General features: G+C 42.3%; 1 protein-coding gene across 2 annotated transcripts; it reads right to left on the reverse strand.

The window, feature by feature from the left end:
• Positions 1–636: 636 nt before the first annotated feature.
• Positions 637–17,973, reverse strand: LOC127654677 (beta,beta-carotene 15,15'-dioxygenase-like). Of its 2 annotated transcripts, none has more exons than XM_052142071.1 (11): positions 17,836–17,973; positions 8,001–8,129; positions 7,677–7,806; positions 7,439–7,586; positions 7,175–7,322; positions 4,106–4,323; positions 3,588–3,854; positions 2,767–2,872; positions 2,533–2,627; positions 2,197–2,308; positions 637–1,957 (listed from the first exon to the last, which is right to left on the reverse strand). In XM_052142071.1, exons 1-11 carry the CDS (start codon positions 17,915–17,917, stop codon positions 1,776–1,778), a joined length of 1,617 nt encoding a protein of 538 aa, XP_051998031.1. In that variant the 5' UTR covers positions 17,918–17,973; the 3' UTR covers positions 637–1,775. The 2 variants fall into 2 exon arrangements, with proteins under 2 accessions (XP_051998031.1, XP_051997948.1); XM_052141988.1 differs by having other exon boundaries at positions 7,163–7,322.
• Between the last annotated feature and the right edge of the window lie 457 nt (positions 17,974–18,430).

Here is an 18,430-nt window from a genome sequence, read left to right on the forward strand (position 1 = left end):
TAATGATCATTTGTTGTGAAACACAGTGTTATTCTATCTGGGTAAGATCTGCTTTTACGATTTGGAAATTGTAGTAAAATAACTAATCTACAAGTGCAGCAAGATAATTCAATTTAGTCTTGAATGCAAGATAAAGTCTTAGGAAACATCTTATTAGAAGATAAGATAGCAGTGCTCCCAAGACAACTGAACTTAATCTTTAAGTTGGTGGTAAATGGTGGGAGTGCTTTTTAAAAAGCTGTTTAAATGTTTTATTTTCTTCAGTTCTGTCTGGTGACGCTAATGCCACAGAAATCACACATTTCAGCTTTTGTTTTTTTTTTTTATTTACTTCAGACCCACTTGCCTTAATTAAGGAGACACCATTTTAGTAGCTATGTTCATTGCGTTTACAACAAAGCCCTGTTTTACAGGATGTCTGAAAAAATAATACAATTTCCAACAATGAAATTAGAATCTACAAATAATTGTATATAGATTTTTCCCTTTTAAAGCATTAAGACAAAATACACACAGATCAGCCACAACATTAAACCCACCTGCCTAATATTTTGTAGGTCCCCCTTGTGCCGCCAGCACAAACCTGCATTTCAGAATAGCATTCAGAGATGATATTCTTCTCACCACAATTATACAGAGTGGTTATCTGAGTTACCGTAGACTTTGTCAGTTTGAACCAATCTGGCCATTCTCTGTTGACCTCTCTCCATCCACAGAACTGCTGCTCACTGGATATTTCTTGTTTTTGGCACCATTTGGAGTAAATTCTAGAGCAGGGCTCGGCAACCTATGGCATGCGTGCCAGCCCATATGTCACCAACAATCATGCCATGGTCCAAATCACTGAGATCACATTTTTTCCCATTCTGATGATTGATATTAACAATAACTGAAGCTCCTGACCCATATCTGCATGATTTTATGCACTGCACTGCTGCAACATGATTGGCTGATTAGATGATCACAAGGATAATTGTTGGTGCCAGACGGGCTGGTTTGAGTTTGAGTGCCAAAACCAAAAAACATCCAGTGAGCAGCAGTTCTGTGGAGAGAAATACTTTGTTGATGAGAGAGGTCAACAGAGAATGGCCAGACTGGTTCAAACTTCTACAGTAACTCAGATAACCGCTCTGTACAACTGTGGTGAGAAGAATATAATCCCAGAATGCTATTCTGAGATACGGGTTGGTGCTGTTTTGGCGGCACGAGGGGGACCTCCACAGTATTATGCAAGTGATTTTAATGTTGTGGCTGATCGGTCTACGTCTTTGCAAAAACAAAGAGAAAGATTACAATAAAATCAACTCTTGTTTTGTTACAAGATAAATTGTTAATTTACAATATTGACTTTCTTCTTTTACATTTATGCATTTACATTCAAGCATTTGGCAGTTGCTTTTATCCAAAGCGACTTACAGAGCCCTTATTACAGGGACAATCCCCCCGGAGCAACCTGGAGTTAAGTGCCTTGCTCAAGGACACAATGGTGGTGGCTGTGGGAATCAAACCAGCAACCTTCTGCTTACCAGTTCTGTCCTTTAACCCACTACATAATGTTTTCCAAACACAAATAACTTTCTTTCTTCTGGGAAACACAAAAGGAGATATTAGGCAGGATGTTAGCCTCTATATAAAAAATATAAAAGGGAATGGTGACTGAGGCTAAAGTTCTGCCTAACATCTCAAACATCTCAAAGAAAGTAATTAGCATTTGGAACGTAAGTGTGAGTACACAATGATCGGATTTTCCTTTTTGGATGAACTAACACTTTAAGTTATGAAACTTGCTGTGGATCATTTGAGGTAGACTTCTCATGGATGAAAAGTCCATGTAGGTCCATATGAACTGTGGCATCAATGGAAGCTCGAGCAATCTCTTTAAAGGACTTAGCATCCAGGACCACCAGGAAAGGTGGCTTCTGTGGATTAAATGAAACCACAGAAGACAGGATCACACCTGAAAATTAGGAAGAAATGAAAGAGTAGATTAATTAATGCCTGTTCTTTGACTTTGAGAAGATATAATGTAGCCATGCTTAGTGATATTGTTCTACTGAATGGATTTAGGATTTGGCAATACTGGGACTGTCCAGACTGCTGGGGTCTAATAATAAAGATCTTTAATCAGTACCATGCATCAACAGTATTTGTATGTTGCGATAATGTACAATATTTCCATAAAAAGACTTTTCACACCGTTATCTTCTTCGACAGCATTCGGAGATGCAATAAACACGGGCTCAGACGGGTAACACTCCTCTTCTATCCACTCCTGATGTGTTCTGGTAACTGTGTCAACTTTTGCAATCTGTACACAAGTAAATCTTGCTAAATTATTGCTTATTTGCACAAAGGGTCAACGTGGTCCTATAGTTCAACTGGCACTAGCAACCACAAGGACATGTGTTCGATTCTCAGGTAACACTTAAAAATGTTTTATATTAAAACATACCAAATAAAAAACAAGACTTTTGATGGAAGCATCTGCTAATTGAATACATGTAAATGTAAAGAAATCCTGGAAATATTTACCTTGTTTGGATATGGTGACCACTCAACCCTGGAGCCATAGATGTACCTGTACTTCTTACCGTTGTATTTGTAGTTGATACCTGGTAATTCTAAACCTGTAATCACCCAAGCAACATAACTCAGAAAAAAAAGACTCTGATTTGTTAAAACTAGAGATTTACCACAGTAATACATTTATATTCAGAACATAATATTCACATTTAAGTGATTACATTTTGAATATGTGTATCTCACCTGGAAAAATGGTATCGGGGGTACAGTAGAGGGAGCCGTCAGGCTTCAACACTGCTGTGGCTGTTGTGTCCTTCAACTTGACAAGGTTTGTATCCGATGGAGTTTCCTGATAGTGTAAGAGGGAAAAAATGTCTTTCTATGACATATCAGATGTATGCTATTATTAGAGGTGTAAATATTTGCTCTGAAAATAATCCAGTTTGACTTTGAATCTTTAGTAAATTATGCATCCTAACATCTTAGGTCAAAATACAGTTTGATTTCATTTGTTTTTGATTATGTTGTTGTTCAGAATTGAACTACAATGGAAATCTAAGGGTTTCCCATTTACTTCCATTGTAAATAAACAAGCAGTTGCACCATATGCTTCCATTGAAAGTGGTCAAACGGCTGTCCCATAGACTTCCATTGTAAGTGGTCAAGCGGTTGCCCCATAGTCTTCCATTGTAAGTGATCAAACTGTTGCCCAATAGACTTCCATTGTAAGTGATCAAACTGTTGCCCCATAGACTTCCATTGAAAATGGTCAAGCGGTTGCCTCAAGACTTCTATTTTAAGTGATGAAGCGGTGTCCCCAAAGACTTCCATTGTAAGTTTATTTTTATGTACATGTTCTGTGACTGTTATTCTTTTTTGGTTTGTTGTTACCGAATGAGGAATGAGTGAAAATGGTTTTCTGTGGTAATCAACAACATTTTACAGATGCTGTCCATAAAGCTTAACTTGTATTTACTAAATTGTCATTGTCGATGCATGCATTTTTACACCCCTAACTCTCCTGTAATGTTTTTTTTTATTCTTTCTTTTAAGCCTTCTTTTACCTTCTCTATGTTGACAGGAAGGACAAACCGCTGGCACGTTGGTTGAGAGAAGTCCTTGTTGGTCTCTATGAACTTGTCAACATCTTGCTTCATGTTTTTTAAATAGAACATGTCGTACAGATTGCTGTCCTTGTATGTAATCAAGTCAAAGACAACATGGCCATCCTCCTCATAGGCATTAACGTGATGGAAGACCACAAAAGCATCTGTATAGTACTTTGTGCTCACAGTTTTCCCAGTTTTCCTATTGATCAGATGGATAACATTCTATGGGATAATCAAAGACAACAGTTGTTAACAGTTCACTTTGTAGTCCTAACAAATGTACATTATTGAGCAATGGGCTCCCTTCGGGAATTAAAAAAATAAATAAAAATAATATATAAATATACACACAGTGTATGTGTATGAATATATATATATATATATCAGTATGTTGGAGCCATTTTTGTTATAACACATAGATGAACGAATGAATTTGAAGTGGTGATGCGCAAAAACAAAACAGTTTTACTCACAACATCATCTTTGTCGAATTTCAGGCAGCTGCCCCAGTTGACATCTCTGAAGTAAGCTGTGGCCAGTTTGAGAATATCCAGCTTGAAGGCCTGCTCCACAAAGATGATGTAGTTTTCTGTCATGCCAAAGCTGTGGAAGTAGCTAGGGTAGAGAGTGGATCGGAAAGGAATGGAGCAAATTTGCTCCACCTCACTTAGGGCTGGCTTCTTCCCTTTATCTGCAATGATAATTGCATACGCTATAACCCGCTATACAATATTTTTGTGCTGGCTTTCATTCTCGAACAGAGCCTATTGATTAAAAGGTAACGCTTTACTAAAAGGTTCTATTCATTAACATTAGTTAATACATTAGGTATCTTGAACTAACAATGAAAAATACCTTTTTTACTGAATTTATTTCTCTTTAGCCACTTTTCCACCATCGGGCCAAAATGTGGTGGAAAAGGGAAGTAGGTTACTAGCTCATATAAATTCAAAATACATCAATATACTGTATTCTCATATACTATTTTCACATAATACTTGAAAGAACATTTTGTCAATAAATATCCTTTTTAGCCAGTTGGTTAACATTTAACTTTCTGCATGTTCATGTCCGGTGGCAAATTCAAGCGCTCAGCAAATTATGGTAAACCTCTTGCCTTTTTCTCTTTACTTTCCTTTTTGTGACATGACCCGTGTCTTTGCTGTTTGTTAGCAGAGTAAAACCAGGGAAAAAAGCAGTCTAAAAACTGGAATATGCGATCATCTTTCATAGCGCGCCACACTCGGTCCAATGTACTGAGGTAAAGTTAGTTTTATGTTTGACATTCGGGTTCATACACCTGAAGATGTCAAACCAACTGCAAATTACTCCGAATATTATTCCCTCTATTGCACAAGGTTTATTTTTGGGAGTTTTTCTTTGGTAGTTTTTAAATAGAATATTTGGTCACTTATATTTGAACAAAAACAGCTTTGTGCAATAGAGGGAATAATAGTCTGAGTAATTGGCCGTTGATTTGATATCTTCAGGTCAAGCCGTCTTGAAGTTTAATGTGTATGAACCCGATTATCCAACAAATGTCAAACGTAAATCTAACTTTACAGTGGTCTCAAATGTTTACCTTTCACACCGACTCAACAGATGGAACTGTTACGTACATTCTCCTGATTTCACCGTACCCCAGTGGAAAACAATAGAACCATGCCAACTGCTCCAGATCGGCATGGAACGGTGCGGTTCCCTTGCGACTCAGTTCACTTGGCTTTGCATCACTAAGAGCATGCTCTCCCCCAGCCAACAAATCTCCTTTTTGAGAGTCCGTCTCGACTCCATGAGCAAGCGCACAAGCTCAGTCTCAGTTCAAAATGGTGAGAACACTTCCACCTGAAGCCATTTCAAAAAGCATTGGGGCTTATGGCGACGGCATCCGCCATCATTCCATTAGGTCTTTTAAACATGAGACCTCTTCAGTGCTGGCTCAAGCGGCATGACATGCCTAGCGTGAAGGGCGCATGAGCATCACTATATCTCGCCAATGTCTAGCTGCTCTAGCACCTTGGATAGCTCCTGCCTTCTACCAGCAAAGTGTCATGTTAAGGCAGATTTTCAGGTGGAAAGCGGTGACCACGGACGCTTCCAACGCAGGTTGGGGGACGGTGTGTGACGATGCCCAGCTTTCGGCCACTGGACAGGTGTCGGCTGTGTTCCTTGCCTTGAAGGCTTTTCAGTCCAAAATGGCAAATGATCTTTGTAATGTATTCAATGGCAAGGAGGAGGCGAGAACCAGCTTGACGGTATAAATAATATTTTCATGATAAACTTAAAAGACACAAAAACACACATGACGGACATATCTGTAAACGATCTCTCTCTCGTCGCACCACCGTCTGCCATCGGCCTTTATCCCTCTCCAAGGCTTAATTAGCCTGATAAGGGACCGGGTGTGTATGATCACGACCCGGCCCCGCCCTCCACCCTGCCACAATCTTGTTCTGATTCGCTCAGTCAACACAACAGTTGTACATAATGGTGTACATAAACCGCCAAGGCATAATTTGTTCCCTGCCTATTCTGAGACTGACGCGTTGCCTCCTCCTGTGGAGCGAGCTTCATCTCCTCACCCTGTGGGTGACATATGTCCAAGGCCGTCTGAATTATGGTTTGGACCTATTGACTTCATCCTCAGACTGTCCTGAGGATTTGGGGAATATTCAGCAAAGCAGGGATAGATCTATTTGCCTCAGCGGAGAAAAAAGCGATTTGCAAGCACTGTCAGTCGACAATTCATGTGTTAACTTCCTTCCTGAGTGGGTTTGTGAAGGGGTTCATTCATGCTATATGTCTATAGTTTATATATCCATTCTGAGTGTTACCCTCCTGGCTCAATATAAGGGTCATTCGTTGTGGCATAGTCATGTCGGTCGCCGTCCCGCAGGACTGCGGCGTCATGATTCCTCTCTGGGAGGGTTATGTTGCATGATGGGACTCTGTTCCCCACGATGTCAGCTTAGTGATGTAATGTCTCGTTCCCTTCATCTCAGGAAATCCGAGTTTACATACGTAACTTAGACGTTTCGCGATGAGAACTGGTTGACCCGATGGTGGAAAAATTGTTCACTGTTTGTTCATAGTGCATTAACTAATGTTAACAACTGGAACCTTATTGTAAAGTGTTACAAAAAAAAAGGCTTTATAATTTAAAAGGATAGTTCACCAAAACATTTTAATTCTATTATAATTTACTTACCTTCATGTCATTCCAAACGCATATGACTTTTTCTTCTGTGGATCACAAAAATATAGATTTTTGAAGAATCATTATGCAACTCTTGCCATACAATGACAAAAAACACCAAAAAGCAAAAACAGAAACAGACTGAAATGTAAGTCGTTATTGACTTATAATTTTGGCATCTGCGCTTAGCACTGTCTGACCCGGTTTCTCTTTTGTGTTCCACCAGAAGAAAAATAATCATAAGGGTTTGGAAAGACATGAGTTAATGGGTGAGTTAATGACAGAATTTTCATTTTTGGGTGAACTACACCTTTAATAAAGTAATGGCACTCACTGGTCTTGCTACCTGAGGCTTTGGCAGGCACCTTGAAAATAACATATTTCGGTCTGCCGAAGCTCATTAGGGCAGTGCCCATGTTGTACGTGTTCCCTTCATCATCGTAGTGAGGATGTGCGGTTGCCAAGTTCAAGGCGATATGGTTTCTGTAGTTAGTCTGAAATAATAAAGGACAACAGTTTATGTATAGTTTATATATAGTTAAGTATATGATGAACAATTTTGAGATGTATTGAACAAAACAAATAAATAAATGCACGTATTTGGACTCACTCTTCCTAATGTGTCAAGAGTCATTGGGTCAAGTTGATTGATGTAGTTCACCTCTGATGATGTATAATAATCTTCACCATATCTTATGATGTTAATGAGATTATTATCTGTGAAATCTGGGATGGCGTTCTGCAGATAACTGAAGGCTCTGAAAAGCAATGTGAAGCAATCATTTATTAGGCTATTTTGAGGTAAATTCTTACAAAATTAAGAAGTCCATGAAGAATGATCTTTTTACTTTGAGAAAATATTCTTGCAGGGATCTGGGTAGATCATGGTTCCAAATTCAGAAACAACAATCCTGTTGGCAGCCGTGTTCTTTTTGTATGTTTCACTCTTCAAGAATTTACTCCTGTAAAACACTTCACCTGTAAAATATGTATATTATTAAAGTCTCATTCTACTTCGGATCAACATGTGATGCGTCTAATAGTCTACAAGCACTATTTGTTTTTATATAGATTTATAGTAAAGATTAAAATGTCATTCTGCAGAATGAAGGTCATTATAATACTTTGCTCTCCATAAATATAATTCAAAAATGTTTGTCCACATATCTTACCGTCTTTAAAGGTGAAACTGTGGATGAGTGCCATTCCATCAAACCAGTGCTTGTATGAAGTTTCTCCAACTGAGAACAGACCAGGGCCATTGCGCAAAAGTGTCCCCTGAAGCCACGATGGGATGGAGCCTGAGAAAAAAAGAACATTTCAGTTTCACAATCATAGCAGAGCAATTTAATAAACAGACGTCAATGGAATAAACAGTTTGGATATCAGTAAATCCACATCAGATGCACAGGTAATGGTTCAATAGATGCAGCATTGATCCCACAAATCCTTGACAACCGACCTCCACAGGATAAGTGGCAGCCCTCAATCGATTTTCCCTGCACTCGGTGGCCAGATCAGCATATTTTATATTCTTTCTCTCATAGGCTGCCTCCAGTCCCTCTTTCTATGGGACAGTAAGCTAAATCATTATGACTTTTTTTTTATCTCATGCCAAACATAACACTACATCCAGCCCCAAGAAGGTAATGGAGACCTCTGAAGGAAATTTCAGCTGCTGACCAAGGGTGACCACCATTGACCAATCACTTCCATGCGCAATGCAGATACAGTAAAAAGTCACATGAGGGAAGACATTGAAAATTAAATGACTTGAAACATGAAATGGTGTGGTAGTGAGCTGTTTGAGCGCTTATTCTTAAATGCGGCAGCTCGTGCCTTCATGAAACCTGCGGTGTTTACCAAGGTGTAGATTAAAAATTATCCAAAAATAAGATGTAAAGTTGTAAAAAAAAACAAAAAAAAGTATATCCAGAAGAAAACCAGAAATTTGAGACCTCATGTATTTAAAAAAATTTCTGAATCGTAATGTTCTTGCCCTTTTTAGGTTAAGAAAATAAACAAACAAAAAGTTGGCCTGTCATATGCGCTGTGGTGAGTTAAAGCTGTAGAGCTTTTACAAATCTTCAGAAATGTACATGGTTGTTTAAACAAGGTTAATATTGGACATGCAGTTGCCTATTTATACAGTAGGAGTGCAATGAAAATTTGCGAAAGTTGCCCGCTGTCCTGTATTGAGAATGACACTGCTTTCATTTCTTTTTCATCTCCTTCAACAAGCAATTACAAACAGAAAGTTAATTTTGGACATACAGTTCCCCATTCAAACAGTAGTGGTAAAATGAAATGTTATGAAGGGTTGTTATTTATGCAACACTCCATGGTAATATGTTTGAAAGTATTAATAGCCTTTCAATCTGAGGACTCAAACAGCCAACAAATCACAGACCGTTAGCACTCTCTTGTGGGTAGTTCACAATAATAGAGAAGGTTTAAAAGGTGTTAAGCTGCATCAGTTGTAGAAGTGAAGTGTCGAGTGTGGAGTAGATGTCTTCACGGGTCCAAAAATTCAAGCCGAACCCAAAAAGACCCAGAAATGTACTACCCGGACCCGAACCCATCTATTAATTGAAAGCTTGGACAAGCACCCCTGCAGAACAGAGAAATGCCGGACCCCGACCGGAACAATCTATTATTTGAAAGCTGGGACCCAGACCCAGCCGGGAGACACAGACCCTATCGACACCGATTTCAAAGCTGATTGCTATTAACAAGTGAATTTACAAGTTGTGAAAACAAAACTTTGTGTCTTACTGTAAGGGCGTCAGGATGGGCAAGGAGGAGGCGAGAACCAGCTTGTCAATATAAATAATAATTTAATTAAACTCAAAACAAAAGCACAAACATAAACACACACATGACGGACATGCCCGTAATTCTCTCTCTCTCTAACCGCCGTCACCGGCCGCCTTTATCCCTCGCACGCCCCATCAGGCCGATTGGGGACCGGGCGTACGACATTGTAGCCCGGCCCGGCCCCCCTCTTCTCCACACTCCTCCCGGCGTTACCTCAGGCCCGGGTGCCACCGGCATGACATACACACACCCCCTTTCCCTGGGGAGGGGAGTGCTTTGCACCCTGTCAGGTCATCCCCGCCTTCCTCGACCTGGGAGGAGACAGGAGGGGAAAAACAACAACAACAAAATATAGGCGAGGGAAAAGGCCAACATGGTGCGACAGAGAGAGAGAGAGGAGAGAGAGAAGAAGCTCACTCACCTGTTCTCTGATGTACCGTCGTGTGTTCCTCGAACACTCCGCCACACTCTCCGGCGGACGACAGCCGCTCCGACCCCCAGCGGACAGAACGCCCCTCAATATAACGCAATCAATATAAATAATAATTAAATTAATCTCAAAACAAAAGCATAACCATAAACACACACATGACGGACATGCCCGTAATTCTCTCTCTCTCGAACAGTCGTCACCGGCCACCTTTATCCCTCGCGCGCCCCATCAGGCCGATTGGGGACCGGGCGTGCAACGTGCCCAGCCCCGCCCCGCTCCGCTCCACACGTACCTAATGTAAAATGAGTAGCCTTCTCCCCTGTACCTGGCCGTGATGCATATAATCCATCCTCCTTGCCAAGAAAGTTGGTCAAATCCATCCAGGTTTTCTGTGATTCCTCTCTTGCGGATTGAAACAGCATAGCTAATCCACTCATTATTTCAGCTTAAAAAATCCGCTTGCTGTCATAGTGACGATGACAAACACGACTTGTTTAGAATCAGCTTGGCAATTTTTTTGTTCTCACATTAGATAACTTCGACTGTTTGTCCTTTTGAACTATAATAACGAGTGCTCATTCATTGTCACGGCTGCTAACGTTAGCGTTGGTTATTTGCTATCGTGTGCCTTAACTCCACTCTGTCTCTGACATCACTCAGCTCGTTGTGGCTCCGCTCCGTTTTTCACCTAATTACCCGGCCCCCAATTTCTCATCCTAATGTTATAATGTTGCAAGTTACAACACACGGCATGGAGCGGGCCGAGGCGTGGCCGTGACATGGCATCGACCAGGCCGAGGCGTGGCCGTGACATGGCATTGAGCAGGCCGAGGCGTGGCTGTGACATGGACCAGGCCGAGGCGTGGCTGTGACATGGCATGGAGCAGACTCGGCATCTGGGGCAGATGGTGGTGCAAGCTTGGCAACCCTGGCTCCACGGCCATTACAGGGGACCCTGGCTCCGTGGCCATGACGAGGGACTCTGGCTGCATAGTTCCTCATCAGACTCTCCTACAGTGAAAAATGAACCACTCATCCGCAGGGCAAAATAGATGTATTGAGCCAGACTGAAGGTACTCAGACCGCCAGGCATCAAGGAGAACACTGGCTCATTCAAGCCTGCACGGAAGAAGTATATGAGGGCGATCTCATTAAAACCAACCTTGTAGGCCAGAGTGCAGAATTCCTCCACATAGTCTTCAATGGAAAGTTATCCTTGGTGTAGACATAGTAGCTGATCTGCTGGGTTCATTTTGCAGGGTCAGGTATTCTGTAACGTTGCTAGCAGCAACAGGCAGACGAAGACTATAATTAAGCAGAACCCATGTGCAGTGCATTTACATGGTGCAATAAATCCATAAACTGGAAACCCAAGACATGAAATGAAAACATACAGGAAACATGAACTTTGAACCTTAACAATAAACTTGACTTGAGTCTAAACTTGACATAGCAAATGAGAAAACAGTGTTCCCGAAACAATAACTGACATCCGACAAGTGCAAACATGAGGGCTTAAATACATGAATATGGGGAAACATATGACAATGACGAGAAAGAACGGTAAACAAGATAACAAAACAAATAAACTTTAACCTTTGAAAAGACAAGACTGCTAACAAGATACTCAAACAATGAACCAATTGACTGGTGGTGAGAACAGCCACCAGTCTGGATGGAAGATTTTGAGGTCTCTCTCCCACAACACGATCAACCTTCCCGAGCTGTTCACATTACTACTCATCCCTCAGAGATACAGGAGCCCCGCATTGAGAGGCAAGCCGAGATAACCTCCCCCCCACACACACACACATCAGCCATCGTAAGACAACGTAGATGGTGCTAGGCAGAGAACTTTAAGCCATTCAATCCATGTTGAACCCAGATATGAGAGCACACCTGTATCTCACCATAGTGCAATTGGGGATGTATCAGAGATTTGAGACCATTCAGCATCTTAAGAGGGAAAACCAGAAACTCCAGTCTGCAGGGTTAGACATGCAGCAGCAAATTAGTGCTAATGCTGTAGTTCCACGCCGCCAAAGACCAGCGCCACATGGCAGATCCTCCAGTTCAGCCGTGACTGCCATCCCAAATGAATCTGCCACAATCTGCAATGCAAGCACCCTTACCAGCTGAGGATGAGGACTGGCCACTGCCAACTCCACCTATTGTCGATGATGTGCAGCTTCCTTTAGTAGCTGACAATATGTCGCCTCCACCTCCAATGCCTGCAGTCTCAGATTTGGTTGAGGAAATAACTGCTTGCCTACATAGACTATGGAGGACATTGCAATCATGCCCATCAATCCCAGAGTACTTTGAACCAGATGATTACTCTGTGGTGGCATCTCATCAGCAGGGGGCCCATAACCAAGGACTGCTCAGGTACCCTCCAACTGCACCCCATACCAATACGCAGCAACATAAAGACACTGTACATTTCTCTTACCCCTCTCAGCAAGAGAAAATATATCGAGGTCCTAAGCGCACTATCCCTGACTTCGCAAAGGAGGACCCAAGAAAGTTTGCATGATTAAAGTTCTCACTTGACAATATTCTACCTAAGAAAGCCACTGAGAGATTCAAATATAAGATTTTCTTAGAACACATAAAGTTTGAAGATGCCATTCTGATTGCAAACTCTTACACAAATTCAAATAGCCTCTATTCAGACACCATGGCCTCCCTTGTAGAGCACTATGGGCAACCCCTCCAGTTGCATTGCAGCTTATTACTGACCTGATGGATGATCCCAATATCCGCAGCCATGACACCAGTGGGTTTAAGAAGTCTGCACTGAAGATCAGCGCACTATTAGGTATGCTGGATCAACTTGGCGAAAGAGTTATTATGCGTTATTAATAAAAATTTTGTATCCTTTCTTATATGCTAAATTGACAACTTACCTGACCCATGACTTACAAAATAAAATAAAAAACATCTTTTATATGTTAAAAATATATTTATTTTTTCAATTATTTGTCTTCTTTATCTTATTTATGTGTACATTTTATATGTATATTTTTTCCTTCACATGCACTTGTCTTTGTGATTTTATTCATACATTGTTTGATCTTATTGAACATTCATATACAAAAAAATAATACACCGTTTTAGCACCATTTGTGGACTTTTCAGACAGTCCCTTACCACACAATCCACAGTATTAGCACGTTTTAGCACAATGTGTGGACTTTTCAGTCTGTCCCTTACCAACAGTAAGCACATTTTCCAACTTATGTCATGTTATATTAGCAATCTGGAACGCTTAAATATGGGACAAATCACATCCCATATCGAGTCGCAATTTGTCCCATATTTAAGTGTTCCAGGTGTAATACTGTGGATGGTGTGGTAAGGGGCCGTCTGAAAAGTCATTTTTTCTTTAAATACGGGACGATCATGTATTTTACAGGATGGGTGGCTTATCTTTAATAATATTCCATATTATGTTTACACCATTATTATCAACTGTTTACAGTATACTTGAGTGCAATTGGCATTACTGGTGTGCATTCCATAATTAGTTTACTTTAAAATTGCACCATCACATTGTTTCCATAAAACGTTTCTGTGCGGTGCCAGTGATGCTACAGCCGCTGGTTCGAACCCACTCAGACCAGCATCTTCATTGCATTCTGACCGGATGTCAAGTCAAGTGGTTTTTATTGTCATTCAACCATATACAGTTAGTACAGTACACAGTGAAATGAGACAAAGTTCCTCCAGGACCATGGTGCTACATAAAATAACATAGGACAAACACAGAACCACATGAGACTACACAGACTAAATAAAATACCTATATAAAGTGCATGTGCAAACGTGTACAAAAAGTATGGGACAGTACAATAAATTACTAAAAATGAACAGGAAAATAGGCACAGTGAGAGACAGTGCAGCGACGACCAGTACACAGTAGTACACAGTAGTGCAAAAAGATGACAGTTTCTAAAAACGCCAAATGTAAACATAACATACTATGAGATAATGTTCAGTTATTGAGGTAGCAGCCAGGTATAAAATGACAATAATTAAAGTGCAACTCAGGACACGTGTGTGTTTGTCAGTCCAGTTTCTGAGTATTGAGGAGTCTGATGGCTTGGGGGAAGAAGCCGTTACACAGTCTGGCCGTGAGGGCCCTAATGCTTCGGTACCTCTTGCCAGACGGCAGGAGGGTGAAGAGTTTGTGTGAGGGGTGTGTTTTTGTTGTAAATGTCATTGATGGAGGGAAGAGAGACCATGATGATCTTCTCAGCTGTCCTCACTATCCTCTCCAGGGCTTTGCGGTCCGAAACGGTGCAAGTCCCAAACCAGGCAGTGATGCAGCTGCTTGGGATGCTCTCAATAGTCCTTATATAGAATGTAGTGAGGATGGGGGGGTGGGAGATGTGCTTTCCTCAGCCTTCGAAGAAAGTAGAGACGCTGCTGGGCTATTTTGGCAATAGAGCTGGTGTTGAGGGACCAGGTGAGTTTCTCCGCCAGGTGAACACCAAGGAATTTGGTACTCTTGACAATCTCCACACAGGAGCCATCGATGTTCAGTGGAGAGCGGTCACTCTGTGCTCTCCTAAAGTCAACAACCATCTCTTTTGTTTTGTCCACATTCAGAGACAGGTTGTTGTCTCTACACCAGTCCGTTAACCACTGCACCTCCTCTCTGTATACAGACTCGTCGTTCTTGCTGATGAGACCCACCACGGTCGCATTGCAGCACAGTCGTGAGTCAGCAGAGTGAACAGCAGTGGACTGAGCAAACAGCCCTATGGGGCCCCAGTGCTCAGTGTGGTGGAGATGCTGTTCCCGATCCAGACTGACTGAGTTCTCCCAGTCAGGAAGTCCAGGATCCAATTGCAGAGGGAGGTGTCCAGGCCCAGCAGGTTCAGCTTTCCAATCATGAACAGCATTCAAACATATGAGTCCTTTTAATCTAGGTGGGTGAGGGCCAGATGGAGGGTGTGGCGATGACGTCGTCTGTTGAACGGTTTGGACGATATGCAAACTGAAGTGGGTCTAGTGAGGGGGGCAGCTGGGTCTAAATGTGCCTTATGACGAGCCTCTCGAAGCACTTCATGATGATGGGTGTGAGTGTGTCGGGACGGTAGTCGTTGAAGCAGGACACTGAATACTTCTTTGGCATGGTGACGATGGTGGTGGCCTTGAAGCACGTTGGAATGACGGTGCTGCTCAGACAGATGTTGAAGATGTTGGTAAGAACATCTGCCAGCTGGTCTGCACATCCTCTGAGCACTCTGCCAGGAATGTTGTCAGGTCCAGCTCCCTTCCTTGGGTAAGGCAGAGCACCTGGTCGTTGGGAGGAGGGGTGGTCTTCCTCACCACCAAGTCGTTCTGTGCTTCAAACCTAGCGTAGAAGTCGTTCAGCGCATCGGGAAGGGAGGCATCTTTGTCACAGGCAACTGATGTTGTCCTGTAGTTGGTGATGGCTTGGATGCCCTGCCACATGCACCACATGTCGCAGCTGTCCTGGAAGTGACTGTGGACTCTGGGCGTGTGCACGCTTTGCCTCTCTGATGGCCCGGGACAGTTTGGCCCTCACTGTTCTTAGGGCAGCCTTGTCGCCTGCTCTGAAGGCGGATTCTTGGGTCCTCAGCAGCACACGCACCTCCGCAGTCAGCCAAGGCTTCTGGTTGGAGTGTGTGGTGATGGTCTTGTAGAAGGATGCTGTGTATTCCTCCAGGTTGGTAGAGTCGCCATATGTGCCAGTCAGTACACTCAAAACAGTCCTGAAGAGCAGAGATGGCTCCTGCTGGCCAGGTTTTCACCTGCTTCTGGAGCGGTTTTGTGCGTCTGACAAGCGGTCTGTATGCTGGAATTAGCATAACAGAGATGTGGTCTGAGTAGCTGAGGTGGGGGTGGGGCTCCGCCTGGTACGCACCTGGGATGTTTTTGTAAACAAGATCAAGCGTGTTCGCCCCTCTCGTTGCAAAGTCCACATACTGATGGAATTTAGGGAGCACTGTTTTGAGATTCGCATGGTTGAAATCTCCGGCGACAATAAACAGTCTGTCAGGGTGAGCGTTTTGCAGTTTGCTCATAGCCCCACACAGTTCACAGAGCGCTTCCTTAGCGTTAGCACCAGGGGAATGTAAACTCTGGTTATAATAACAGTGGTGAATTCCTGTGGTAAATAAAAAGGTCTGCATCTAACAGTCACAAGCTCCACCAACGATGAGCAGTAACTAGAGACTAGCATAGAGTTATTGCACCATTCCTTGTTGATGTAAACACACAAGCCACCACCGTGAGTCTTACTGCACAGAGCTGCATTTCAGTCGGCACGAAACTAGGCAAGCCCGTCTAGATTAATGGTGGCGTCCGGAACTCTGTCGCTGGGCCACGTCTCCGTGAAAACAAAGACGCAGCAGTCTCTAAGCTCATGCTGCATAGTCTGCTGGAGTCGGATGTAGTCCAGTTTATTGTCCAGGGAGCAAACATTTGAGAGCAGGATAGACGGGAGAGCCGGCCGGCTAGGGTTTGTTTTTAGCCTAGCATGGACCCCCGCCCTCTTGACCTCCCCCGGGCACCAGCATCAGGCGACGCCGAGGACTGGAGGCCTGGTCTCCGCAGCAAGCCAAGTTTGCGTAGCAACTCCTGCAGATCATCATGCAGCTTAGTTGTTGCATGAATCTTATATTTTAACAGTGTCTGGCGATGGTAGACACGAACACCCGTTGCTCCGATGTGCCGAAAAAGTCGGGCTAAGTGACAAAAATAGCAAAAATAGCACCATTTTGGATCCGGAGTGGCCGCTACCACACCGCCATCTTGGATGTGCCACAGTTATTAAATTAACCTGAACAACATTAAGTACTTAAGGTACTTTATGAAAGGTTGTAAAAGTTGCCCACTGTCCTCCTGAATTACACTGAATTACACTGGTTTCATGTCTCTATATCCTTCAGCAGTAAAGCTATTTAAAAAAGAAAACAATAAAATAAAACATTTCACTTTTTCCACAGTCCCTTAATTACCTCTTTGCCAAGAGGAACTCTTACCAGGGTAAGTCAGAGCTTACTTCGGTTGCACCACCTGTTCTTAAAGCAGAATTTAACTAGCAGGTCGTAAGCTCTCCGTAAAATGAAGCGTAGTCGCACAGAATGACGTAATTGTTCTGTAATCCAATCAGCAGCCTTCAAATTTGTAAACGGAACCGCGCGCATCATTTCAATCTGCTGCCTTGCGTGAACTTTCATAACAAAGACGTACGATCCAAAAAGTTATATTAACATATTATTTTTCAGTCACGAAGAAATTCACATTTTAATTGAGGGATATAAAGTGAACAAAACAGCCCTTGAAAGCAAACTCAACTCCACTTTCACAAACCGACAAAAAAGGCGAAATATACAAAGGATGATATCTGTCTCGTAAAACTCGTATATATTTTTTAGTTTATACGTAGGGTTACGTCCTATGTAGGTTTAATGGTGCGACGCTCAAACATTTAGTAGTGCGTAAATTGTGACTTGCCCATTTACGCAACAACTGGGCTAAGTTTGAACTTACGCACAGCTGCAACCTGCCCCTGTTTCTCAAGTGAAGCAGAAGTCCTTGCCCAAGTCAAAGTAGCACACACAGGTATCCCTTAGACTCATGTCCAAATCAAAACCCGCTTTTTTTTCTTTTGGCATTGAAGAGAAACAGATCTAGTTTTGGTGTCCGGAGTTTACATACAAAAACGCCCCTTACATATGAAAAGAGCAACCAACATCATCGTGCATTTCAAACATTACCTGACACTTCTGCTTTCAGTGGCTCTGGTGTCTCTATTCCGTTCCTCCAGAAAAACGATAGCATGCTCATGTTGAGTTGCATCTGAGATTGCACAGAACACAGCTGCACTGCTGCACACTTATGCAACTGTGTGCAGAATAAATCACTTAGTCCGTGAGCGGAACTGCGTGTCTAAGCGATTACATAACAGCAGTGAAGCTGTGGAGGGTTTCATAGGTCGTGAATGTCCATAGGTTGAAATAGTGTAATCTGTAAGTCCCCCCCTTCTTTTATTTTTGGCACTTTCGACTTCTGCAATTTACTGTGAATTTAAACAATTTATGTATATTTATAAATGCATAGGCTATTCCTATTTATCTTAATGAAAATTAATATATGCATATTTTATAAAGGCCTATATGTAAAAATCAAGTGTGCTGCACAAGCCCTCAAAAGTGAAGCCAAAACGTCTCGATCGCCCCCCGGTGACCCCGCCTCCCCATGTTATTCAACGGGAAGTGAGACCAACTAAACAATTAAATTACACTTCACTTTTTTCCAAAGATAGTTTCTGTCATTTACTGTAGTTTCTATCACGTTGATGTAATTTCAAGT

This window comes from Xyrauchen texanus, chromosome 1, assembly GCF_025860055.1.
Source record: "Xyrauchen texanus isolate HMW12.3.18 chromosome 1, RBS_HiC_50CHRs, whole genome shotgun sequence".
Lineage (NCBI taxonomy): Eukaryota > Metazoa > Chordata > Actinopteri > Cypriniformes > Catostomidae > Xyrauchen > Xyrauchen texanus.

What these genes read in the sequence shown, in the direction of transcription:
- LOC127654677 (XM_052141988.1), bottom strand. Translation starts at nt 17,917, where the DNA reads ATGCAACTCAACATGAGCATGCTATCGTTTTTCTGGAGGAACGGAATA. An exon ending in AATTCGACAAAGATGATGTT is followed by an intron (nt 3,855 to 4,105) that starts GTGAGTAAAACT and finishes ATTATCCCATAG; the next exon opens with AATGTTATCCATCTGATCAA. An exon ending in TGCTGTCGAAGAAGATAACG is followed by an intron (nt 1,958 to 2,196) that starts GTGTGAAAAGTC and finishes CCTAATTTTCAG; the next exon opens with GTGTGATCCTGTCTTCTGTG.